The sequence below is a fragment of the Coregonus clupeaformis genome, chromosome 29 (assembly GCF_020615455.1).
Source record: "Coregonus clupeaformis isolate EN_2021a chromosome 29, ASM2061545v1, whole genome shotgun sequence".
NCBI lineage: Eukaryota > Metazoa > Chordata > Actinopteri > Salmoniformes > Salmonidae > Coregonus > Coregonus clupeaformis.
The window spans coordinates 18,223,233-18,244,181 of NC_059220.1; the positions used below are offsets into that span (position 1 = coordinate 18,223,233).

A 20,949-nucleotide genomic window follows, 5' to 3' on the forward strand; every position below is an offset into this window, starting at 1 on the left:
CTGACAGCCAGTGACACTTACACATTATACACGTTTACGGTTATCACGCTTGGTAATAGATGACTTGATGGACGGCTGTCAAAAGATGAAGTGACAGTTTTTCCATTTTATGAAAATTTTCTAAACAACAATCACAGTGTTCTTAACACCAAACTGTGAGATAACTTTTTTGGCAACAGAGAAAAAAATTAGGGAATGTGATCTTTCCAAAAACGTATATTCCGTTTTGATTGAAATGCATGTCCTTATTACAATCTCCTTGATATGTGGTTTCAGGAATCCGAAAATGGCTGATGGAAGAACTGATTTGGGAGACTGACGTTGATAGTAGTGAGGTTTAGGATGTAAAAGAAAGAGGAAGGGTAGAAAAAACAACTGACAAAAGCCGGTCAAAGTTAAACATTCATTTTTCAAGTTAATGATGCAAATTAGCCTCTGTTACACTGAGACTAGAAAGTGATCTAGTAAAAAAAAATCCAAACAAAGTCAACCTGCTCCATATAGGTATATTCTATCCTTCAGGCCCAATCTGATTGAACCTTTGAACTTGACTGAGGGGAGTAGTAATGAACATAAAAATATGTTGATTAGAGGATTGACTTTACTGAAGAAAGAAAATCTCCCCAGCTGTCACTCAATCACTCATCTCTGTGAGAGAGCTGTGGAACAGAACCTACATCAGCCCGCTGAAGGAGGGTAGTAACTTGATGGAACAGGAGCACCATGGATCTGCAGAGAACGAGTGCGTTCCAAATGGCACCCTATTCCCTAAATAGTGCACTACTTTTGACCAGGGCATGGGCCCTGGTCAAAAGTAGTGCACTATTTAGGGAATAGGGTGTCATTTGAGATGTAACCAAGGAAATGGAACTGGGAGAATACTTTTATCTCGTACTGACCTGTACTTGTTCCAAATTCCTGGGATTTATAACATTCTATTCACAGGTAAATACCCGGCTAAAATTGCTTTTTTAATGCTTGATTTGCAAGTTAAATCTGTTCTATAAAAAAAGAAACAAAATTAATTATAAAATAAACTACTATACCCTCATTATGATCTAACCTTAAAACCTACTTCTTAAGGTTATTTCTATGACAATGTCAAACAGAGTAACATCCTTTTGTCTTAGTCAACCTTGATCACATCAAGATATGGAGCAAAATCATCTAAGGGTTTCTTTCCATAGAAATATATCTTCCACCATCATTCTTTAAATACACTAGACATCTTCATAAAGATGCAACATAATCAACTCAAATAAAAATAATTATAAACTGGGTGGTTCGAGCCCTGAATGCTGATTGGCTGACAGCCGTGGTATATCAGACCGTATACCATGGGTATGACAAAACATGTATTTTTACTGCTCTAATTATGTTGGTAACCAGTTTATAATAGCAATAAGGGTTTGTGATATATGGCCAATATACCACGGCTAAGGGCTGTATCCAGGTACTCCGCGTTGCGTCGTGCAAACAACAGCCCTTAGCCGTGGTATATTGGCCATATACCACACCTCCTCGGGCCTTATTGCTTAAGTTTACCCAAGACTCCAGTAGGAGACAAACGGTAATATGAATTCTCTGCTGGCAAAAATGAATTCTTTACAATAAAGAATAGTCAGTTTAGTTTGATCAGAGAAAATGTCATCGATCATACTGTAAGAGGAGTAAGAAGAGGATGAGAGATTGATAGAGTGGGAGTCAATAGAGAGAGAGAGAAAAGCTAGAAAGACATGGAGCCATTCATTTATATTACACAAGCTCAATTGCTCAAATTCAAAGTGCTAGAATATATTTATTTCCCACTTGAAACACAGTCCTATGCCTCAAAGAGTCTTTGACAGTTGAACACAGTAATATGGTCTTGGTGTTTTGCTTTAATCTTCTTCGTGCTCCAGTGTTTGTGTGGTGTGTATCCCGTTACTGTAGACAGGGAATGGAAGAGTGGAGAACAGTCCCTCTGCCGTGGTGAATACATTGGCTGCTGGCATCTGGGTGAGGCTGGCGCCGGACACGGTACCCCCAAAGGGGCCAGCCATGTTGAGCCGGTGGACGTGATGATACAGCATCTCCATGGGCGTCTTGGGGTCGATGCCGAAGCCGGGGCTACCGTTGACATCCACAAAGTTCATAGCGTGGGCAACGTTGTTGGGCAGCAGGTTGGCGCCTGCCTGCATGGCCAGGGTGACGTCGGCGGGGGCGTAGCGGATGGTGCCAGTGGTGTAGACCCGTGAGGCGGCAGTGTTGGTCGTGGCGAGGGTGCCGGTGACCCGGTGGACCAGTGGAAGCACTACGTTCCCGGCCTGCAGCCTCTGCAGGGCCTCCAGGTCGCTGGTGTACAGCAGGGAGGAGCTGGTGGTGGTGGGGGTGCTCTGACCATGCTGTTTGTCGCGCGGCGAGGCCGAGAGGGGCGGGGACAGGGGGTCGGAGGAGGACCCAGAGCCGGAGGGAGGGGCCAGGCTGGCAGCGCTGGAGGCCGAGGATGGGGCACTGCTATAACCGCTGAAGGAGGGGGGTACGCCCTTCCTGGTACCTCCGCCCCCACCGCCTCCCTCTGTTCCTGGGGGAGTGAGCACTGAATCTGGGATGGAGATCTGCAGACTGCCAGGCTGCGAGGAGGGGAAGGTATCGTGGGCTGGGACGGGCTTTGTCATGCTGTAGGGAGACTCGTTCCTGGAGATCTCTCTGTTGGGTGGGTAGTTCCAGATGATGCTGTCATTGTCGAAGTTGATGGGCTCGGACATTTCCGTTTTGATCTTAAGCACAGAGGTACTGGCAGGGGAGGGGGGTGGCAGGAGGGGGGCGTCCCCACCGAAGGTGTGGTGGACCATGGTGCCAGAGCTGGGGGTGGCAGAGGAGAGGCACAGGCGTTTAGAACGACTACCGTCCCATTTCTGCTTTTTCCTCCTCTTCTTACGCTTCTGCTGCTTACTGGCAGCGGGGGCGGCGAGAGTCTCGGTGGCGCTATCACGGTCTTTAAAGCTGTCGTAATCATCATCATCATCATCATCTTCCTCTTCTTCAGAGGAGGACGGCGAGTCGTGCAGCTCCACCCCTCCGTTTCTGTCTCCGTAGTGCTCCACCTTGATGTGCAGGTCCCCCAACCGGCCCAGCCTGCCCTCCTTGGTCTCCAACTCGCAGTCGCTGGGCTCCAGATCGTCCTCGCTCTCCTGGCTCTCTGGGTTGGAGGAGCTGTCTCCCTCCTCCTGACGCCTCATCTCCTGCTCTGAGGACGACTGGCCCTGCTGCTGCTTTTTACTGTCTGTTTCCGGGTCCTCTGTGTTCTCAGTCTGGTTCCCCTTCCCGTCCCACTTGGAGTTCTCGTTGTCTTCTGAGAGAAAGATGCCGTTTAGTACACAGACTTCAACAGCTCTCAAAAAAATCCATGTATACTGCATAAATATCTGTCCAAAATAACCACTAGAAATTACATAATCTTTCATGCCCTTCATTAAGATCTTTTTAATTTCCAGCATTTTGATATAGAGAGATAGATGGAATATTCCCATTACCACTCAATTAGAAGAGTTTACTTATTAACTCCACCACTGTGTTCTATTGCTGTTATAATAATGTCTGTCTGTCTGTAGCTATGGTGCCTGGTGTGTTGGCTTGGCACCCGATCACCCCCTGGATACTGGAGCAGTGGAGCTCTCCAACCATACTGTCAGAGTGAGGAGGACAACTCTACCCAGCAGCAGCTGGCATGGGCCACAACCCTCACCATGCCCGCTGGCATAGGGGGCACTGAGGGAGGCCTGGTGCCAATGGCCAATATACTGGCTCTTCCCTCAGACTGTCACCCAAAATCACCTTCTCCTCCCCCCTCCTGCCCCCTTGGCTGTGCTCCATTGAATATGTTTAATTCAACATTTTCTTCAAACTAATGATGAGGGCTTTTCTCCTCTTTCTCCATGCAAGGCCACCGTATAATACAAGGTATGCTTGCTCTTAGGAGTTTAGGCCAGGTTATACTGTAAAGCACTTTGTGACAACTGTTTTTGTAAAAAGGGTTTTATTAATGCCCTTATATTGATTTATTGATTTATTGATGGTACCGTACCAGAGTTCTCCTTGGACTCGGACTCAGAGTCGGACGTCTCTGAAGACTCTGAGGCTTTCTCTGGAAGGTTGGGCAGCTGGGCGATGTCCATGGGCGTGTCCTTGTACTCTGGATTACTGCAGGAACAGACAATGGAGACAACCAGAGGTCTTTATTATCTGGATTACTACAGGAACAGACAACCAGAGGTTTTTATAATCTGGATTACTGCAGGAACAGACAATGGAGACAACCAGAGGTCTTTATTATCTGGATTACTACAGGAACAGACAACCAGAGGTTTTTATAATCTGGATTACTGCAGGAACAGACAATGGAGACAACCAGAGGTCTTTATTATCTGGATTACTACAGGAACAGACAACCAGAGGTTTTTATAATCTGGATTACTGCAGGAACATACAACCAGAGGTCTTTATAATCTGGATTACTGCAGGAAAACACAATAGAGACAATCAGAGGAAGATTAAGTCAGTGAGCATGTTTAAATGCACACTAATAATTAGATATTAAATGGATTATGGCAGTAGGCAGATTATGCAATAGTCATGTACACTACCGGTCAAAAGTTTTAGAACACCTACTCATTCAAGGGTTTTTCTTTATTTAAACTATTTTCTATACTGTAGAATAATAGTGAAGACCTCAAAACTATGAAATAACACATATGGAATTATGTAGTAACCAAAGAAGTGTTATATTTTAGATTCTTCAAATAGCCACCATTTGCCTTGATGACAGCTTTGCACATAGGGAAAAGAGTGCCATTTTGGAAGCAGACTGTTTCTGGGCGCTGGCTGGCTGTCATGTGTTGGGTGGTTCACAGATGGAGCCCAGCCTTACCTGAGTACGTAGTTGACCCAGATTATGTTCTTTTCATTGGCGTTCTTGGCATTGATGGCGATGGTGGCACTGGACTGGATCCAGATGTACCCACCGTTCTTCTGGATCCAGCGGTAGTACTTGGTCACACACTGGCCCTTGTTTATCACTGGGGGTGGAGAGAGGGGAGAGGATAGAGAGGTAAGAGGAGAGACGAGGGGAGAGGAGAGACGAGGGGAGAGGAGAGAGGAGGGGGAGGAGAGAGGAGGGGAGAGGAGAGAGGAGGGGGAGGAGAGAGGAGGGGAGAGGAGAGAGGAGGGAGGAGGGGAGAGGAGAGAGGAGGGGGAGGAGAGAGGAGGAGAGAGGAGAGAGGAGGAAGGAGAGAGGAGGGGGAGGAGAGAGGGAGGGGGAGGGAGAGAGGAGAGAGGAGGGGAGAGGAGAGAGGAGGGGGAGGTGAGAGGAGGGGAGAGGAGAGAGGAGGGGAGGAGAGAGGAGGGGGAGGAGAGAGGAGGGGAGAGGAGAGATGAAGGGAGAGGAGAGAGGAGAGGAGGGGAGAGGAGAGAGGAGGGGGAGGAGAGAGGAGGGGGAGGAGAGAGGAGAGAGGAGAGAGGAGAGAGGAGAGAGGAGAGAGGAGAGAGGAGAGAGGAGAGGGAGGGAGAGGAGAGAGGAGGGGAGGAGAGGAGAGAGAGGAGAGGAGAGAGGAGGGGGAGGAGAGAGGAGGGAGAGGAGAGGAGAGAGGAGAGAGGAGAGAGGGAGGGAGGAGAGAGGAGGGGAGAGGAGAGAGGAGGGAGAGTAGAGAGGAGGGGAGGAGAGAGGAGAGAGGAGAGAGGAGAGAGGAGAGGAGAGAGGAGAGAGGGAGGGGGGAGGAGAGAGGAGAGAGGAGAGAGGAGAGAGGAGAGAGGAGGGGAGAGGAGAGAGGAGGGGAGAGGAGAGAGGAGGGGAGAGGAGAGAGGAGGTGGAGGAGAGAGGAGGGGGAGGAGAGAGGAGAGAGGAGAGAGGAGAGAGGAGAGAGGAGAGAGGAGAGAGGAGAGAGGAGAGAGGAGAGAGGAGGGGAAAGGAGAGAGGAGAGAGGAGAGAGGAGAGAGGAGGAGAGAGGAGAGAGGAGGGGGAGGAGAGAGGAGCGGAGAGGAGAGGAGAAGAGGAGAATAGATAGAGGAGAGAGGGATAGCGGGGAGGAAAGAAAGAAAGATAGGAGAGAGAGCATCAGGTGGCGTCCAACAGCTGTGCGAGGGGGCTGTGCTGCTCTCTGCTCTAGCTACCTTCATTAATCAAGTTCTCTGAATGGCTAAAACAGGAACGTTGCACAGGGCACACTATTAAATACCTCAGAGGACAGTGTGTGTGCTGATCTGGAAACCAACGATGAGGGAACAATGCAGATGTAATGAATGAGAGTCAATCGGGACTACTTATGAATGAGTACATCATGGTGCAACTCTATAGGTGTGTGATTTCAGGACAGAAACAGAATACACATTGTACATTTTAGTCATTTAGCAGACACTCTTATCCAGAGCCACCTACAGTTAGTGAGTGCATACATTTTCATACTTTTTTCATACTGGCCCCCCGTGGGAAACAAACCCACAACCCTGGCGTTGCATGCGCCATGCTCTACCAACTGAGCTACACGGGGCCCACAGACTAGTTTGTTAGTTAGATATAGAGATTAAATTTGTATTTATGGGTCTTGATTTTGTGGGTAGGGTTAGGCAAGGGGTGTAATTATAGGGTAGATGCTTAAAATCAGATTGTTTTCTGAAAAATAATTGTGTGTATGCTTCCGACCCATCACTGTGTCTGTCTGCTTTGAGGCTGGCTGCAGTGAGCCTCTCCCACCACCAGGTGGCACTGTGACTCTGTAACAGCTACTAACAACATTTCACTACACTACACTACACTACACTACACTACACTACATTACACTACACTCTGCCGGTTGTGTCCTTGTCTGGTCTGCCTGTGCATAAGTGAAGATGCTCTGGCAGTTGCAATAAATCTGGCTAAATTAACCGCTCAATGATCTCAATCAATATGTATTTGCATTGATCATGGTGCTCTAAAACAGAAACAGTCAGAATCTGAGCAAGGTAGGAAATGCATATTCTTAGTTTAATCACAGCTACAAATAGCCTCTACCATAAAAAGAGTTCCACGAAGGGGGATGATTTATATAAAAATAATGCCAGTAATGAAAAACTATTAGGAACTAATAGCATTGTTTAAGAAACCTTCCCAAGGGTTCTAATAATTGACTTTAGATCACTGACTGCTTTCTTTTCCAATATATATATAATTAATAGAAAAGACAAGGAAATGGAAAAATATTACTTGTTTAGTACTGAGGAGGTACAGTATAGTGTAGTGCAGGGATGGGCAACTGGCTGCCCGTGGATACATTTCCAAAGACACAAAATATATATACACTACCAGTCAAAAGTTTGGACACACCTACTCATTCAAGGGTTTCTCTTTATTTTTACTATTTTCTACATTGTAGAATAATAGTGAAGACATCAAAACTGTAAAATAACACTTATGGAATCATGTAGTAAATCAAAATATATGTTATATTTGAGATTCTTCAAAGTAGCCACCCTTTGCCTTGATGACAGCCTTGCACACTCTTGGCATTCTCTCAACCAGCTTCAGTCACCTGGAATGCATTTCAATTAACAGGTGTGCCTTGTTAAAAGTTAATTAGTGGAATTCCTTTCCTTCTTAATGCATTTGAGCCAATCAGTTGTGTTGTGACAAGGTTGGGGTTGTATACAGAAGATAGCCCTATTTGGTAAAAGACCAAGTCCATATTATGGCAAGAACAGCTCAAATAAGCAAAGAGAAACGAAAGTCCATCATTACTTTAAGACATGAAGGTCAGTCAATCTGGAAAATGTCAAGAACTTTTAAAGTTTCTTCAAGTGCAGTCGCAAAAACCATCAAGCGCTATGATGAAACTGGCTCTCATGAGGACCGCCACAGGAAAGGAAGACCCAGAGGTACCTTTACTACAGAGGATACGTTCATTAGAGTTAACTACACCTCAGATTGCAGCCCAAATAAATGCTTCACAGAGTTCAAGTAACAGACACATTTCAGCATCAACTGTTCAGAGGAGTCTGTGTGAATCAGGCCTTCATGGTCGAATAGCTGCAAAGAAACCACTACTAAAGGACACCAATAAGAAGAAGAGACTTGCTTGGGCCAAGAAACACAAGTAATGGACATTAGACCGGTGGAAATCTGTCCATTGGTCTGATGAGTCCAAATTGGAGATTTTTGGTTCCAACCGCCGTGTCTTTGTGAGACGCAGAGTAGGTGAACGGATGGTCTCCGAATGTGTGGTTCCCACCGTGAAGCATGGAGGAGTAGGTGTTATGGTGTGGGGGTGCTTTACTGGTGACACTGTCAGTGATTTATTTAGAATTCAAGGCACAGTTAACCAGCATGGCTACCACAGCATTCTGCAGCGATACGCCATCCCATTTGGTTTGCGCTTAGTGGGACTATCATTTGTTTTTCAACAGGACAATGACCCAACATACCTCCAGGCTGTGTAAGGGCTATTTGACCAAGAAGAAGCGTGGTGGAGTGCTGCATCAGATGACCTGGCATTCACAATCACCCGACCTCAACCCAATTGAGATGGTTTGGGATGAGTTGGACCGCAGAGTGAAGGAAAAGAAGCCAACAAGTGCTCAGCATATGTGGGAACTCCTTCAAGACTGTTAGAAAAGCATTCCAGGTGAAGCTGGTTGAGAGAATGCCAAGATTGTGCAAAGCTGTCATCAAGGCAAATGGTGGCTACTTTGAAGAATCTCCAATATAAAATATATTTTGATTTGTTTAACACTCTTTTGGTTACTACATGATTCCATATGGGTTATTTCATAGTTTGATGTCTTCACTATTTTTCTACAATGTAAAAAAATGTGAAAATAAATAAAAACCCTTGAATGAATAGGTGTGTCCAAACATTTGACTGGTAGATTCTATTTTGGGCCCACTGTTGTTTATTTTGTATATCAACAACATTGGGGATCATATTGAAACAGTGTCATTTTTATGCAGATGATGCTGTTCTTTATTCAAGTGGTAGTAGTTTATCTTTAGCTTTTGAAAATGCCCAAAGAGCATTTAACACCATACAACAGAATCTGTATGATTTGAAGCTGGTTCTGAATTCGGGTAAAACAAAATGCATGGTATTTTCAAATGCCAGGCATGTTACTAATCATGTCATTGCTACATTGGATGGGCATACTATAGAGCAAGTCAAAGTGTATACATATTTGGGAGTGTGGGTGGATGACAAGCTGAGCTTCACTGTTCATGTGGAGAACTTGATAAGGAAGCTCAAGCTGAGAATAGGTTTAAACACTTGATCGATGTAAATATCATAGAAGAGTGTAATTGTCTTTAGGACAGCTGTTTTTTAGTTATGACATTCGTGTTTCTTTATGTAATATGTAATTGTTGTACTGTATGTGTGTAGAAAATAGTAAAAATAAAGAAAAACCCTTGAATGAGTAGTTGTGTCCAAACTTTTGACTGGTAATGTATATATCGTTTTTTAAACTAAGTTGGGGTCTGAACTTACTGTTGAAAGTTAGAATACTAGAATACAAAAGTTGCAATTTCGAAAAATTAGGTTGTGAATTAGCAGTTTTTCTCTTGTTATGTTAGTCAATTAGCCCATATTAGCCCATGTTAGCATTTACATTTTTTTATTGATAAGTTAGTCTAGCGGCCAGCTATCTAAACTTGTAGTAATCATGGTTTAATTACCGCTGCAAACATTTCTCACCACCCTATGGCAAAATGTGTAGAATTGCAGGAAATTAACTCTACACTTAAATAGTTAACTCCTAGTATAAACCTTGATTGTTTATACTAGGAGTTAACAATGATATGATATACACAATATACTACATTTGAAAAGGGAGAGATATAAACAATATTTATATTATTTTCAGTTGAATAGTCATTTATGATTATCCAACTATCCAAATATTGGATTTAAACTGCAACTACAATATTTGGGAACGGTAAATGTGGTGGTTCTAATATTTTTTTGAAATAATTAAGAATTGATATACTGGATCTTTATACTGTGTCTGCTGTGAGGATATTGATTCATAATATTGGTACTCATTTATTATTTTAGGATGTATTTATAACCATATTTCTTTCAAGTAAAAAATCAACATTTTCTAACCCTAACCCTAATCTTGGTAAATAACTTGACAAATCAAGTATACACGACAAACTCAAAATTCTACAGTCATATTCTAATTTCAGGCCCAGACCTGGACCTCTACAGTATAGCAAGTGAACTGTATATCCATGAAGACACCAGACCTGGACCTCTGTATCTCTCTGCCTTTGAACGGCAGATACACCAGATCTCTCTCAGCAGTATTAGCGTCAATACATTAAAATTTGAGTAGACGCTCTTATCCAGAGAAACTTAGAGTATCAATTATTGTTAAGTGCCTTGCTCAAAGGCACATCGACAGATTTTTCACCTAGTCGGCTCTGTGATTTAAACCGGCGACCTTTCGGTTACTGGCCCAACACTCTTAACCGCTAGCTTACCTGTCCTACCCAATACACTCCACCCCTGGCTTACCTGGCACAATGTCTTTGCAGGTGATTCTTATTTTTTAACCCTTTTCACTTACAGTGCCATTTAATCAATCAGGGGCCTGCTTGCGCCTATTTATTTAGTGTTAATGAAGGCCGGTGTTTTCCGGTGCCGGATTTGTCCGCTAGCTTTTGGAGGCATGAAAAGGAATATGAGCCCTTTAATCTGTCTCTCTCTCCTGCAGCCCCAGGCATGCCTGTAGGATGGCTTCACTTTCCTCTACTCCCTCTCTCTCGCTGTGAGCCTCTTCTCTCTCTCTCCTCTCCTCTCTTCTCCTTCTGTCCTTCAGTTTGTTTTAATCACTTGGATCCTTTCCATAATGGTGACTACCTTTCAGATAACCTTTACCTCAAGTGGCCCTGGCTTGCGACAAGGGGTGTCACCCACAGGAGGCTGCTGAGGGGAGGACAGCTCATAATAATGGCTGGAATGGATTAAGTGGAATGGTATCAAACACATGGAAACCATGTGTTTGATGAGTTCGATCCCATTCCATTGATTCCGTTCCTGCCATTACTGTGAGCCCGTCCTCCCCGATTAAGGTGCCACCAACCTCCTGTGGTGTCACCGTCTGTGGAATAGACGCTCACCCGCTGCTGTGTGAGGGTTTCACGCTCACAGCGGCCGGGTGTCAGGGTTTCCTGCTCCAGGTTGAACTCTACCTAGCAACCATCCACCCGGGATACGAGAGCGTGTCCGCCCTCATCTCCTGTCTGTCCGGCAAGGCGCTGGAGTGGGCCAATGCCGAGTGGGGGGGAATAGACGCCGCTACTGTCAACTGTGCGGAGTTCACCCGCCGCTTCAGGGCAGTATTCGATCATCCACCAGAGGGTAAAGCGGCGGGTGAGCATCTATTCCACCTTAGACAGGGGAGGAGGAGCGCACAGGAGTTTGCGCTGGACTTCCGGACGCTGGCTGCCAACGCGGGATGGAATGAGAGGGCCCTCATCGACCACTACAGATGCAGCCTGAGGGAGGACGTGCGTCGGGAATTGGCCTGCAGGGACACCAACCTCAGCTTCGACCAACTGGTGGACAGGTCAAGAAGGATGGGGGTTTACGCCCGTGTATTGATTACCGTGGTCTCAATCAGATCACAATCAAATACAGCTATCCTCTCCCTCTGATTGCTAGTATGACGGAGTCATTACACGGGGCGCGATTCTTCACAAAATTGGATCTCAGGAGCGTGTACAACCTGGTGCGCATTAGGGAGGGAGATGAGTGGAAGACAGCATTCAGTACCACCTCGGGTCACTATGAGTACCTCGTCATGCCATACGGTTTAATGAATGCTCCTTCAGTCTTCCAATCATTTGTGGACGAGCTATTCCTGAACTTGCATGGACAGGGTGTAGTGGTGTATATTGATGACATTCTAATATACTCCGCTACACGAGCCGAGCATGTGTCCCTGGTGCGTCGAGTGCTTGGTAGACTGTTAGAGCATGACCTGTATGCGAAGTCGGAGAAATGTCTGTTCTTCCAGGAGTCCATCTCCTTCCTGGGACATCGGTTGTCCGCGTCAGTGGTGGAGATGGAGATTGACCGCGTTTCTGCCGTGTGTAATTGGCAGACTCCCACCACGGTGAAGGAAGTGCAGCGGTTCTTGGGTTTTTCCAATTACTACCGGAGGTTTATCCAGGGCTTTGGACAGGTAGCAGCTCCCATTACCTCCCTGCTAAAGGGGGGTCCGGTGCGTCTGCAGTGGTCGGCTGAGGCGGACAGGGCGTTTAGACATCTGAAGGACCTGTTTACCTCGGCTCCGGTGCTGGCACATCCGGATCCCTCTTTGGCGTTCCAAGTTGAGGTGGATGCGTCCGAGGCTGGGATCGGCGCTGTGCTGTCTCAGCGCTCGGGTACGCCACCAAAACTCCGCCCCTGTGCTTTCTATTCTAAGAAGCTCAGTCCGGCCAAGCGCAATTATGACGTGGGGGACAGGGAGCTGTTGGCTGTGGTTCAGGCCCTGAAGGTGTGGAGGCATTGGCTTGAGGGGGCTAAACACCCTTTTCTCATTCTGACTGACCATCGTAACCTGGAGTACATCCGGGCAGCGAGGAGGCTGAACCCTCGCCAGGCAAGGTGGTCTATGTTTCTCTCCTGATTTGTATTTAAGCTCACCTATAGACCAGGGTCACAGAACGCTAAGGCAGACGCCCTGTCCCGACTATATGACACAGAGGAGAGGTCCATTGAGCCCACTCCCATACTCCCGGAGTCTTGTCTGGTGGCACCGGTGGTGTGGGAGGTTGATGCGGACATCGAGCGGGCGTTACGTACACGATCCTACTCCCCCCACAGTGTCCAGAGGGTCGGAGGTACGTGCCGCTCGAGGTTCGCGATCGATTGATATATTGGGGTCACATGTCACCCTCCTCTGGTCATCCTGGTATTGGTCGGACAGTGCACTGCCTTAGTGGGAAGTACTGGTGGCCCACTTTAGCTAAGGACGTGAGGGTTTATGTTTCCTCCTGCTCGGTGTGCGCCCAGTGTAAGGCGCCTAGACACCTGCCCAGAGGGAAGTTACAACCCCTACCCGTTCCACAACGGCCGTGGTCTCACCTATCGGTGGATTTTGTCACGGACCTTCCCCCCTCCCAGGGGAACACGACGATCTTGGTCGTTGTGGATCGGTTTTCGAAGGCCTGCCGTCTCATTCCTATGCCAGGTCTCCCTACTTCCCTACAAACTGCTGACGCCCTGTTCACACACGTTTTCCGGCACTACGGGGTGCCTGAGGATATAGTGTCTGATCGGGGTCCCCAGTTCACCTCTAGAGTCTGGAGGGCGTTTATGGAACGTCTGGGGGTCTCGATTAGCCTTACCTCATGTTTTCACCCCGAGAGTAACGGGCAGGTGGAGAGAGTGAACCAGGATGTGGGTAGGTTTCTGAGGTCCTATTGCCAGGACCGGCAGGAGGAGTGGTCAGGATATATTCCCTGGGCAGAGATAGCCCAAAACTCACTCCGCCACTCCTCCACTAACCTTACGCCTTTCCAGTGTGTGCTAGGTTATCAGCCGGTCCTGGCACCTTGGCATCAGAGCCAGATCGAAGCTCCTGCGGTGGACGAGTGGTTTCGGCGCTCGGAAGAAACCTGGAACGCGGCGCATGTCTATCTGCAGCGGGCTATCAGGCGGCAAAAGGCGAGCGCCGATCGCCACCGCAGTGAGGCTCCGGTGTATGCACCGGGAGATCGGGTCTGGCTCTTGACCCGAAACCTGCCCCTTCGCCTGCCCTGCCGGAAGCTGGGTCGGCGGTTTGTGGGGCCATTTAATGTCCTGAGGAGATTGAACGAGGTATGCTATAGGTTACAACTGCCCATTAATTACCGCATTAACCCCTCGTTCCATATGTCTCTCCTCAGGCCGGTGGTGGCTGGTCCACTCCAGGAGAATGAGATTCGAGAGGCTCCTCCGCCCCCGTTGGACATCGAGGGGGCTCCGGCGTACTCAGTCCATTCCATCTTGGATTTGAGGCGTCGGATGGGGGGCCTGCAGTACCTTGTGGAGTGGGAGGGGTACGGTCCGGAGGAACGGTGCTGGGTCCCTAGGAGGGACATCCTAGATCCCTCCATGTTGAGGGACTTCCACCGGAGTCATCCGACTCGCCCTGCTCCGCGTCCTTCTGGCCGTCCCCGAGGCCGGGGTCGGCGCACGGCTGGAGCCGCGCGTCAAGGGGGGGGGTACTGTCACGGAAGCAAGGAAGAGGCTGCCCCTCCTCCTTGCTAGGGCAGGCTTCGGCGTTCGTCGTCCCCGGAGTACTAGCTGCCACCGATCTATGTTTCGGTGTTTGTCTAGTTTGTCCTGATTGTTTGCACCTTTTTCCCATTATGTTATATTGTATTCCCTTTATAAACCCCTGTCTCTCATTGGTTATTGTGTGTGATTGTTTTCCGTTAGGTCGGCAGTGCTGGTTGTATGCGTTATTTGTTCCTCCCTGTTTGGAGGTTTGTTTTGTACTTTCTTTACTGTGTTAAGTAAAGTACGTTCTGCCAGTAGTTCGGTGTCCTGCGCTTGACTTCGTTTCCCGCATACACGTCACCTTGACACCGTCATATAAAAGTAAGTAATTTACACCTGTGAAATTGCTTCATGAAAAGTCCTTGCAGTCCATCAGAGTATTATTGTACAGGCAAACATTTTATGAATGAGGGAGGAGACAGGAATGAATGTTCTCTTCTCTACCGGGTTTTACATTTTTGTCTGGCTTCACAAGAACATTCTGCCTGTGTTGTGGCGAGTGGTGTTCTTCATGTTTTTCTGAGGTACACTCTATTGTGGAAGCCCAAAGTTATTGTTTTCCAAAGCTTTGAATTTACAGCAACTCTGCCTGTGTCTTCAACATTCAACATTTCAGCTGTATTTTGCAGTATCTGTAGAGTGTCCTAACAAGTGAGTTTTTATTAGTCAGTCTGAACGAGTCTCAGGAGACATGTTCTGGTACTATGTCTGGAGGCGGATGGCTTAAGTCCTCAGAGATTTCAGTTATTTCAGTGAGCTACAGTATCTCTCTCCATCTCATGAAAATCATCTATTTTCCCCAGTCTGATATAACAGAGTCACTCAAAACCATTTGTTCCTACGGTGTATGCTACAGTTCAGTTATCAGATCGTCAGACTAATGCTTGTCTTGTCTTAACATGTATCCTTCTAGAATAAATTTAAAAGAACCTTTCCAGTCTTAACACATGCATTGATCAGTGAAGTATGAACTGTAGCAATGTACATACACACAGTATAGACTTAGTCCATATGAAATGGAGTCTATCTGATCTTTTCATAGTCCTAGGATACGGTATGAATAAAAAGTTGAGCGACTAAATGGCCATATAATAAAGCTTGGACAAAAGCCAATTCATTTAAACACCTTCTCAAGTCTGGTGGTTCACTTCTGACCTTGCGTCTAGAGAGTTGGAAGTGGAATAATATATTACATTTCCTTCAGATCCAGTGACCTTGTCACCCTGCCTCACCAGCTGATTGCTGCTATTCACACCAAACTTCCACAGTATGTCAGAACATTTTAGGTAACTCTCCCTATGAATACCCTCTTCATAATGCATTATCAGCACATGTATGATGCCTTATGAGCTATGCCCAATGCATGACTTAGCTAGCTGTTAATAGCTGCTCATATACATCTATAACTACATATTTTCAGTTAGTTATCATCACAAAGGCCAAGTTATCATAAGATATGTGGTGATAATGTCACTGATGATGATAATGATGGGAATATGTCATGGGCATTAACCCTTTACACTCGTACCCGTAGACAGGTTGAAAATGGCCGATTTGGGCACTGGTAAGCGCCTAAATTGGAAGAAATTGTCTGTACAGTAACATGTTATACATGACGTCAGAGCTCAGGCTCTGCACTTCACAGCTCTGTATGGGTTTTGACTGACAGCCGTTCTGAACTTGAGCACCGCACGCGACAAGAAGTTGCCCCCATCCCTTCCGCTAATTGGGAAACTTTTGCAAATGTTTGTTGTCTGAGTGAGGGAAATGTTGTAAATTAAGAGGCCTCTATGTATTTTGAGACATTGAGGATGATAATAAATACCACTTTGATGTCATACAAGCAAGCCAAACACCCGCGAGTCCAAATGTGCACTTCACATTTCCATATCATAAAACTAATGTCATATATAGTGTCAACGTTTATGATCACTATGTTTGATGTACAGTTACAAGATGACATGGCGTCATACCCTGGGTTGTCCTGAACAGAATGAGCCTATGTTTGTCTATTGTAAAGACCATGCACTCATCACTCCTTTCTATGCACACCAAAATTATGATCTGTTTCCCTGAATTGCCTTGTAAAAGCCTAACACTGTAAGATCTTATTTTATAACTTAGCAAGTCATGTTGGCAATATAACAAGCTTTCAAGTGATGCCCACATGACCCAGACTGCGATTTAAAATGGGCCGTTTTTGGATTGCGTAAACAACAACAGTAATTGTGTGATGGCGGGGAAGCAGGGCTGTGTGCTTGCTCTAGTTCCTCAACGGGACAGCTAGGAGAGCTCAGAAAAGCATCTTATAGTTGAAGACTCTTCTTTGAGTCATAAAAGTGCATTGAAATGACTTTGGAGAGGTGTGTGGCCACTTGGAGACACCAGTTAGTCCATTCACGCCAACCCTTGTAATATTTTCGAATTGCTCATCGAATAGTTACAATGGCTTTGTTCTCTAACTGTAAATACTGTATAGTAGCCCGTTTGCCAGTCTCTGTTCAGCTATTATATTCCAGACATTGTACTCTGTGTCATTTGTTTAGCATGACAGGAGTGGCAAGGAGTGGAATGACAGCTAAACAGACTAGTACAATGCTGTAATACATCTGAATATTGTTAATTCAACGTGTCAATGATTTAATTGTATCTGTCCGTAAACAAATAAATAAATGAAATAACTATTTAACAGCACTGCACACTCAACCAATTTCCCGGCTCATGCACTGACTGTAAGTTGACTAAAGCCTGGGTGGAGTGTATTAGATAATAGATGGGAGACAGCCAGGGGTAGCTGGAGATATGCAACGGTGGAGCCACTGTTTGCTGCTACTGCCTAGCCTGCCACCTCAATCTGCCTGGTTTAGCCTCAATCTGCCTGCCACCTCAATCTGCCTGGTTTAGCCTCAATCTGCCTGCCACCTCAATCTGCCTGCTTTAGCCTCAATCTGCCTGCCTTATCCTCAATCGGCCTGCCTTATCCTCAATCGGCCTGCCTTATCCTCAATCTGCCTGCCTTATCCTCAATTGGCCTGCCTTATCCTCAATCGGCCTGCCTTATCCTCAATCTGCCTACCTTATCCTCAATCAGCCTGCCTTATCCTCAATCGGCCTGCCTTATCCTCAATCTGCCTGCCTTATCCTCAATCGGCCTGCCTTATCCTCAATCGGCCTGCCTTATCCTCAATCGGCCTGCCATATCCTCAATCTGCCTGCCTTATCCTCAATCTGCCTGCCGCCTCAATCTGCCTGCTTTACCCTCAATCTGCCTGCCGCCTCAATCTGCCTTCTGCCTCAATCTGCCTTCTGCCTCAATTTGCCTGCATTAGCCTCTCTTATCAATGTGATCCATGGGCAGCCCTCCCTCTCTACTTTCCCTCTGCTGGGTTTCATATCAGCCGCTAATGGACCCAATCTGGTGCATTTTTAAGGCACAGGGACAGTGCAATGCAGCAGTAATTGCGCTCTAATTCAGTTGAACTCCCAATATCTAATCAGACGGCTCCAAATTTCCCAGGCGAGGAGGCAACCCCAAGGACACTCGTCCTCCCACCTAATAAAGCAATTTACACCCTTTACACTTACAATCCAGCATCCAGCACGAAGGAAGGGCCCAGGACGCAGCTCAGCTCACAGATCTCCAATAATGGCAGCCTGCCTAGTACAGTATCCATGTTGCAAAGCCCAATCAAATGGTGCACTGCTCCCGCAACGCCTCCTCAGTGTTTAACCAGCCACAGTAAAGGTTTCATTGGCGAAACATACAGTCCATAGCAAATCATGGCACGTTTTGGAATGAAGAAATAAAGCGAGCGGAGAGTACCTATAAAAACTGCTCAGGTGGGGTAGAGATGCAAAGACACCTTTGCAAAGATGACCGTTACTCTAAAAGTAAACTTAGCTCAAAGTTGAACGCAAACAAACAAAGAAGGCATGCAGCCATTTAATTAGAAACATTGGGAGTGAACTTGTGTGGGGTCTTGGTTTCCCGTCTCCCTCCCTGGGGTCTGAAGATCAATGGGATACATATTGACCTATGGGGAGGCTTTCTTTTAATGGCATTTATTTCTACCCCTGAGCTCTGATATTGCAACCCCAGAATATTTCCCCCATCCAAGGTAAGTAAGTCACTGAGGCAGATCATGTGGATCATCTAGATGTTGTCTCTCTAAAGGCCTATTACCCTGATTCAGGGTTTAGCTCAGTGGGCTAACCAGGTCTTGTGGCATGTAGGAGATCCGAGTTCAAACCCTAGAAGGTCACAGAGGCAGATCACATGGATCATCTAGATGCTGTCTCTCTACAGGCCGATGACACCTATTCTGTACACTGATAAGATCAGAACAACTTTGTTCTGAACAACAACTGCTCTGTGGTGAAGCAGACGATGACCGATGACTTTGGTGTTTGGGTGGAGAGGAGATGATGCTGGAGATAGTTGTGATGGTTGTCGTGATGGATCACTTCCCATAACAAGAATCATCCTAAATCCGGAAATTTGTTCTGCAATAGTGTGTTCATAATAAGTTGTGATCAATACTGAAATGATGTGGTATAAAGTATAGGTATAATACTCACAGTCTAAATGGCTGTGCCGGATGCCCTCCACGTCCTCCGCATGAATAAACTGGTAACACCTCTTCCCTACGATGTCCACTGGCATCAGGTCCATGTAGTCACTAATTCTAGAACAGGGATTTGAAAAGGATTCAGCATGTGATGACGGCAAGAGAAGAAGCACCAATGGAAACGGAGACAGATTCAAACGGCTCTTAAAATGCGATGTCATTACAGTGTAACCAGATAGAGCATTTTTTTTGTCATCCTGATATGTCAGACTAATGCCTCTGACAAAGATACAGTAAGTATTATACAAACATTCAGGGACAAGTGGATATAATGGAACATAGGATTACATTTTTACATTTTAGTCATTTAGCAGACGCTCTTATCCAGAGCGACTTACAGTTAGTGAGTGCATACATTTTCATACTGGCCCCCCGTGGGAAACGAACCCACAACCCTGGCGTTGCAAGCGCCATGCTCTACCAACTGAGCTACAGGATGTCTTCCCATTTCGCGTGATAAAATGCCTATCATTTAGTATTGAATATAATCTATCTATTATTTTTTTGTTCACCCAAAAGCAATCTGTCTACTATCTGTCTTAAATATTGTGTGGTTATTTCTGATATTTCTAGTCTTCCCAAACACCCTATGAAACTCATGAAAGTAGTCCTGATCAGTTTCCCATGTTATTTACCAGAAAGGCTGAGGCTATCTCACTGTAAAACTGACTGTCCAAATGTGATTTCCCCATAAATAACTGACTGTCTGGCAGACAGGGGTAAAAAAAAAAAAAATCTCAGTGATCTCAATCCCACAGAGATGAGGACAGGTAGCAAAGAAATATAATGTACATGATGAGGTGTACAGTATATAGGTGTGATGAGGTGATTTCGAAGGAGTCAGGCGCAGGAGGGTAAATCACAGAATAACAGGCTTTATTCTGAAACACAGAGTTACGCAGAAATGCGTCAAAAACACTGCAGTGCGCAAATCAGGCACACTGGAAAATACAAGGCACACTGAGAAATATCCCAGCGATACAAAATACACGGAGCTCCACCGAGCTTCTCTATCCTCCACAATAAACAATCACACACAAAGACAAGGGGGCAGAGGGAACACTTATACATGTACTGATGAGGGGATATGAACCAGGTGTGTGTAATAAACAAGACAAAACAAATGGAATGATGAGATGAGGAGCGGCAGTGGCTAGAAGGCCCGTGACGATGAACGCCGAAGCCTGCCGGAACAAGGAGAGATGACAGCTTCGGAGGAAGTCGTGACAATAGGCCTATTACGATAAGAGCGTCTGCTAAATGACTTAAATGTAAATGTATTACTATGAAATTACAAACACTAGCGATTAGTGTGTAACTACCTACACAACTATAAGAGCAACGTAATGCCAAGTTTTGCTGTGGAATTATTTAAGATACTCTTTGAAGAGGTAGGGTTTCAGACGTTTTCAAACGTTACCAATGCATTTCAGTTCTGTATTTCACTGCCATGTGGGTACAGTAAAATAAAGTCAAGTCAAGTCTTACCTATTCTCACAGTAGACAATGTTGAGGTCCATGTTGACCCTGGTGACAAACATCTGGCAGTCTATGCGCACCTCGTTGATGGTGGGAGGGGGGAGGGCGTGGGCTACCACCACCATGCCCATGATCTGAATGGGTACCGACCGACTGTGGGTCAACGCCATCTGGATCCTCAGCCTGCCTGTAACATGGATCACCTATAGGAGGGAGAGAGGGGGAGACACAGAGAAAGAGAGAGACAGAGACACACAGAGAAACAGAGAGAGAGATGAGAGAGAGAGAGAGAGAGAGAGAGAGAGAGAGAGAGAGAGAGAGAGAGAGAAAAAGAGAGAGAGAGCGAGAAGGAGAAAGAGAGAGAGACGGAGAGAGAGAGAGCGAGAGCAAAAGAGAGAGAGCGTGAGAGAGAGAGAAAGAGAGAGAGAGAGAGAGAGAGAGAGAGAGAGAGAGAGAGAGAGAGAGAGAGAGAGAGTTTTCAGTCCAAAATATTCTAAACACAAAATAGCGAGGGTGGAGGTGAGGACAAATGTTTTCTCCTCAAATGATATTCTACAGAAGAGAAG

General features: G+C 46.1%; 1 protein-coding gene across 1 annotated transcript in view; it reads right to left on the reverse strand.

Moving 5' to 3' along the window:
* Positions 1-1,476: 1,476 nt before the first annotated feature.
* LOC121544708 (neuronal PAS domain-containing protein 3-like) overlaps positions 1,477-20,949 on the reverse strand; it is a 217,899-nt gene continuing 198,426 nt past the window's right edge. Inside the window, exons 6-10 of the mRNA XM_041854785.1 lie at positions 20,393-20,586; positions 18,855-18,961; positions 4,910-5,057; positions 4,067-4,182; positions 1,477-3,331 (exon numbers count right to left, since the gene is read on the reverse strand). Of these exons, the coding sequence (XP_041710719.1) occupies positions 1,881-3,331; positions 4,067-4,182; positions 4,910-5,057; positions 18,855-18,961; positions 20,393-20,586 (2,016 nt within the window). The 3' untranslated portion in view covers positions 1,477-1,880. The remainder of the gene's footprint in view (positions 3,332-4,066; positions 4,183-4,909; positions 5,058-18,854; positions 18,962-20,392; positions 20,587-20,949) is intronic.